Source organism: Spinacia oleracea, chromosome 3 (assembly GCF_020520425.1).
Source record: "Spinacia oleracea cultivar Varoflay chromosome 3, BTI_SOV_V1, whole genome shotgun sequence".
NCBI classification, from domain to species: Eukaryota; Viridiplantae; Streptophyta; class Magnoliopsida; order Caryophyllales; family Amaranthaceae; genus Spinacia; species Spinacia oleracea.
This window is the reverse complement of record NC_079489.1, coordinates 120,908,858-120,915,107: the sequence shown is the minus strand read 5'-3', so window position 1 is coordinate 120,915,107 and position 6,250 is coordinate 120,908,858. Positions and strand designations below refer to the sequence as shown.

Genomic DNA, 6,250 nt, shown 5'->3' with positions numbered 1-6,250 from the left:
TATCTTAAAACAACCAGTTCCAATTCAAATAAGCTACAATTAAATCATATAAGTTTACTCTCTTGCAATAAGGTCAGATTACTACAAGAAATGGGGCATTTATCAGACAACCAAAATCGGTCGGTAAACTTTGAAAAACGGTCGGTAAATTATTTACCAAGCAGTAAAGATAGTCGTAATAACACTAGTCGTTAAATGAACTAATACGACTAACTTGGCAGTCGGTAAAATTCACCGACTACTAATATTTGTATAAAACTTTATTTTTTGTACTACTTTACCCACAACTTGTTAAAAAAAAGTTACAGTTGTATATTGAGTTACAAATTCGAATTGAAATACATTTTAGAGAAAAAAAAAACACATTTAATTGATTAAAAGAAAGCGTAACATTATTTTTTCCTATTCTTTTCTCTGTTAATTTCATGGTTTTATGTTTGATCTAATAAATTTCTAGAAAAGATATATAGATATATGATTTCATTAGAAAAAGAATAGAAATTAAGAAGAAAATGTGACTCAAATACGTAAATTTGGCCATTCAATTTTTATACATTCAAAAGAACGACTCGTTTTTAGTTGACTAGTTGTTGGCCGGCGCGCGATACCCCAAGGTAGGCAAAAAAACTTATGGCGTAATTATTTTTATTAAAATATCTCATGTATGGTTAATTAATACTCCGTATTATATATAACCATGTATTTGTAGGAAGAAATATATTGCTTAAGAGCATCCAACAATAGGTAAAGAGCTGAAGTAGATATATTGCTTTCACCTCATTTTGTAAAGTGGCTGAAATAGATATATTGTATATATATCATGTTGCAACCCCTCCAATTCCAACAAATGAGGATTCGAAATGATCAAAAATTACAATAATGCAAACACATGAGAGGTATATAAATAAGAAATCAGTTTTAAGAATTCGCCATTATGCAAACTCATGGGAACTATGTGCCTTTTATAGCAAACAACAGCAACCGACCAAGTCAACATGACCACTTTGCCTCTGCACAAACGAGAAGATGATGAGATATAAGAAAACTCTAGATTTTTTGCTTCTTCAAAATCACGTTTATAATAAACTAAAGAACAAACAAATATACACATCTGGTGCAATTCACAATGCTAATAACTCAGAAAGAAGAGAGAGGGCTTTCACCTCATTTATTTTATAATTATCCCTTCCAAATCATATTAAAAAGATTAAAAGTGAAGCAAAAGAGAGAGGGAACCAGTAATTAGCCCAAGAAAGACAATGACAATGGATACATTAATCGCAAAGTTCTATTACATGATTCCTTCAAAAAAAAAGTAAAAAAGTTCTATTACATGATATATCAAGTAAAAAGGGGAAAAAACCATACTTTACATCAAAACTCCAACTATTGCATCCTCGTTAGCATCCAACAAAAATATTGGCTTTGCAAGACTTGGAATTGCAACCTCAATCTGACAAAGAGCGAGATAGTGAACTGTGAACAACGGAGAGGATAAATGATTTATAAAAATTGCAAGTTACAAACTTCTATTTCCCTCAATTGAAATAAGACTATTTAGAAATCAAGAATCCCAATAAGTGCTTAACTCTTTCTATGGTTTCCAACTTTTTACAAATCAGTTAAGGTAGCAAGCATTACGTAACTTCTTAAACACCACTAGTTCGCATTGCCAAACACGCATATCTTGATTCTTGCATACCATGCATACAATTTATATAGAACCTGACCTCTGTTATTGATCCCATATTACAAAGCATATCACTATAGAAAGGTCAGCATTTCATAGCATATCATTATAGAAAGTCCAGATCAGAATCCCAAACATATCTTGTGGTTTTTATGTATGCCAAACAAAACTCAAACTTCAAGACATCATAAACAAACCTCATATCAGAATATTACAAAGAGACAATAGAAGAAACCTATAATACAAGAACAAAATCATGGTAACATTCAATGGCCTTTTCACTTCAGGGACTGTATATCACAGAAGAAGAAAAAAACTGAATTACTCAAAATTAAAACTATAATCTAAATAAAATTTCTCAGATTACCAATTCTAGAATACGAAATGTCACAACAAACTTAAAAATTGAAAAACATTGAGCAATTGAAAATTAAAGATGAACAAAATTGAACAAAATCATGAGAAATTAGAGCAAACCTGGTGAAATCAGCCAATAAAAATGATGTATTTGAATTCCAACGAGGAGTAGTTGGTGAGTTGCTGAAGAATTCAACTCCATTTTGTAAAAAAGAAAAAATTCAAAGATCGACCTTTGAAACCTTTTTTTTTTTCAATTTGTTGACTGGTTCTAATTATTGCAAGGAATGAAGCGTAAAAGTGTTGAATCTAGAGTGACATTCTTACTTTGACATGTCCAAATAGTTTTACATGAATTTAGATTATAGTAGTATCAAATAACTAAATATAAGGTTAGTTAAACGTCCTTCATTATCTTAATTACTAAGTTCAATTATGGATATGTAAATAAAAAGTCATGTATCCTCTTAAAATCAACTCTTTACTCGGTCTCTTTTATATCATCATACTTTGTTTAGAGCATGAACATTGGGGAGGATATATCTTACTCTCTTCACTCTCTCTAAAAAGGCTATATGTCTCATCTCTTCCTCTTTCCATCTTACTCCTCTTTTATGAGTTGGTTTTCTGAGTTGGAGGTCCTCTCTGAGAACAATCTCTTACAAGCACTTTTAGTTTTAAGACCTCTCTTTCCTTAACTTCTGGACATTAATATACTTAATTAAATAAACCATTCTCAATTTACATATCCTTAAAAACTTATCAGGAAAAAATGCACTACTAAGAAACTAATTAGTTATCCTACAACAACCATGATCAGTACTATGTAGTAATTTAAAAATGACTAATTATTGAGTAAGCAGCAAAACAGACACCTTTTCCCTCCTAATAAACTAAAACTGATCAATATGCATTACAAATTTACAACACTTTTCAAGCATTTAACTCCAGTGGTAGTGATAAAAATCATAAACATGTTGGCAAGAAGGAAGCTAATAACAGAAGAGGTATGGGAAAGGGGAAAAAAAGCCATAATAAACAACATTCACAAACTCAAACCATGGTTTTCAAAACCAAATTCTGTCACTTCATTTGAGTCACACTTCAAACATAACATATCATCCAACTAAAACTACCAGTCTTATCAAATTAAACTGTAGATATATGGACATTTTACTTTCTTTTTGTTCATGTTTCTTAGTATTTGTAGTAAATGAATACTTGTATCTGGACAAATTAGTTTTTAAGGTTTTTTTTTTCCTTTTCTGTACAGCTTACTACAACTTTTGTGTGCGTTGTTGTGCTTTCCTTTGTAGGGTTTTAAATGGTTGTACTATATAAAGGCATGCACATAATCTTTCTAGGTTTGAGAGCCCCTACACAAAAACTGTACCTCCATTCTCTTTCTCAAACAGAATCCTGAAACTTTCACATTACAAACTTTGATTTCTACATGGTATCAAGCTCATCAGGTTGTGAGTTTCATTAAAAACTGTTACTCGACGAGAAAGATTGAATCTCTCTAACAAAATCATGAAAGATTGAATCTCTCTAACAAAGTCATCAAAGATTAAATCTTTGATAAACCTGAAACTGAAAACTTGAAGAAACAGACTCAGTTTTAACACTGGGACACCAGATGGCACAAGGTATCTGTATGGTCGGTTCACAGAGAAGTACAGATGGGACGGTGCTGCAAAGAAAATGTGTGTTCCATAAACTCACTATGTTGTCTTTGAACTGAACACAACCTTCGTCGTATGCCTTGTGTTGGACACACTCTTTCAAACCTTTCTTAGCATCACTACTATCCTGGACCCTTACTACACGAGGCTCAGACCACAGAGTATATATATATATATATATAATTTCATTGTTAACCCTACCTACATACCAAAGAATGGAAAAGTATCTCATTTACTTGAACAACCTACAGCAAAGAAACTATTATCACGACTGCTAAACACAAACTAACCTGAGAAACACCCTTTCCCGTGTAGTCTTTACCTCCATCCTTGAGCTTAAGGGCTTCATAAATTCCTAATAATTCACAAGTAGAAGTTTGACGTCAAAAATCATAATCAATCGCTAGCCGTATACTTTATCAAATCTACAACTGCCAAATAAAATTGAAGAATCTGTTATAAACAAGGGGAACTCACCGGTGGATGCACCACTTTGGACATCAACTCTAGCGAGTGTTCCATCATGTAGATGAATATCAGCCTGAAAAAGCACACCCATACAATCAAAGTCAATGAACAAATTATAATTATATTCATTATGAACAAATCTCAGTCAATATTAATTACAAATATTTCACATAAATATTTTCAGCCCGGAACTTAACAAACGCATTTAATTAGATACCAAAATCACTTGCCTTTGGACTATACTACGTGTTCTTTAAAACCATAAAAAACAAAAAAAAAAAAAAAAGTCAAATGATTCTTCCAATAGTTATATCCATAACTATAATCTCATTTTATTTTGTCCAACACAATACAATGATTTATACTAGACTTAATATAATATAAAGATAACCATGCCGGCCTTATGGAAACAATATAACATCTCCTAAATACAAGATGAATCCTTCGATACACTACTCCGTTGAACAACACTAATAATGAATAACTCATATCTGATATAAACATAAGTGAAGTCTCGATTATTTTAGCTAACTAGATTAGATCCCGTGCACGCACGGTTTTGCCAATTTTTTCACAAAATATTTAACTGGATATCTCCTAAACTACTGCATAGTTATAATATTTTTAACATATTCGTTTAAATTTATTCATCTAATATGCATATTTAAAATGCTAATATGGTAATTTGATCAAAATATTGAGTGATATATTTTCTATTATTAATATAGCGATTTGACTAAAATATTACTAATTTAGAATAATTATTATTACGTCGTACCTATTATTGCCATAATTTATAAACTTAATTTTGTTTCCATAAATAAATAGTTAATAAAAAAAGGTAGAGAATAAAAATAAAATAAAATAGATACACTTTTTTAGGAAAGTGGTTTTTGGCGGGAAAAAATCACACTAGGAATTGACACGTGTCATTCCTGGTGTCTCTTTTAGTATATAGTAATAGATACTACAATAAAGTGTAACAAACTTCAAAATCATAAATTGGGTTAAAATTTTACTACAATTTGCATCCAGTGGTAGTGACTGAATTGGTTCATGAATCCGAAGAGCATATTATATGAGGAGGAAACACTATATACACCTGTTGCCAATTCGCTCAAAAGTTTATTTTTTTTTCAATATTTGACCTAACTCTTTGCACATTTATAGTTTTTTTTTTTTTTTTTTGACAGGCTTTGCACATTTATAGTTGGGTTTTCGATTTGAATTGAATTACCTTCATTAAAATATTCAGGAAAATAAAAATATCACCTGAGCACCACTCATCCTAGCAGCTTCAATAATTGAATTCGCTTGCAAAAAACTCAATTTCGCCGGTGGAGGATCAATACGAACGACTTCATCAGCAAATTTGACATGCAAACTATCCCGATCAGCGTCACTATAAACATCAACAGTTTGAAGCCCTAATTTCTTTGCAGTCCGCATTATTCTACACACAATTTCTCCCCTATTATCCACCAAAATCTTCTCAATCAGCTACTTTTCAACTTTCTGCATATTTTTTCAACAATTGATCTACAATTAATACAATATGGATGAACCCTAATTCAACAAAAGTATGAGAGATGAGAGTTAGAGAAAGGGGCGGGAGACCTGATGGGCGATGTCGGATTCCAGACAGAGGAGTAGAAGCGGGGGAACGTCATCGTCGGACACATTTGATTCGACGGAGGACGGGAGGAGTAGAGGAAGCGGGTGTGTTGATACAGAAGGTCAGGGTTGAAGGAGGGGAAAGGAGGAGTGAGAGACGGGATCGATGACCAAGAAACTATGGTAAACACATCTGAAAATGAGAAGGAGAAAAGAGCCCAAGGGGCAGAAATTTGACAGATGGTAGCTCATGGCACAATCTGAAACTAAGGGCAATGATGTAATTACCCTGTTCTTAAGGAAATTAAATTCCCAAATAAAATTGTGAAGGAAAATGGGGATAAATTGGTCTTTTCACTATTCTGTGAATAGTAATACCCAACTCCTTGCTTTTTAAAGGGTGTTAGATTTAGAGTCATAAGTTGTATTGTTGGAG

At 32.2% G+C, this 6,250-nt stretch overlaps 1 protein-coding gene across 1 annotated transcript; it reads right to left on the bottom strand.

The window, feature by feature from the left end:
• Nucleotides 1-1,242: 1,242 nt before the first annotated feature.
• On the bottom strand, nucleotides 1,243-6,019 carry LOC110796658 (uncharacterized). The gene is made up of 5 exons (XM_022001736.2): nucleotides 5,818-6,019; nucleotides 5,473-5,671; nucleotides 4,210-4,273; nucleotides 4,023-4,087; nucleotides 1,243-1,453 (listed from the first exon to the last, which is right to left on the bottom strand). The coding sequence occupies exons 1-5, from the start codon at nucleotides 5,880-5,882 to the stop codon at nucleotides 1,370-1,372; spliced, it is 477 nt and encodes a 158-aa protein (XP_021857428.1). The 5' UTR covers nucleotides 5,883-6,019; the 3' UTR covers nucleotides 1,243-1,369.
• Between the last annotated feature and the right edge of the window lie 231 nt (nucleotides 6,020-6,250).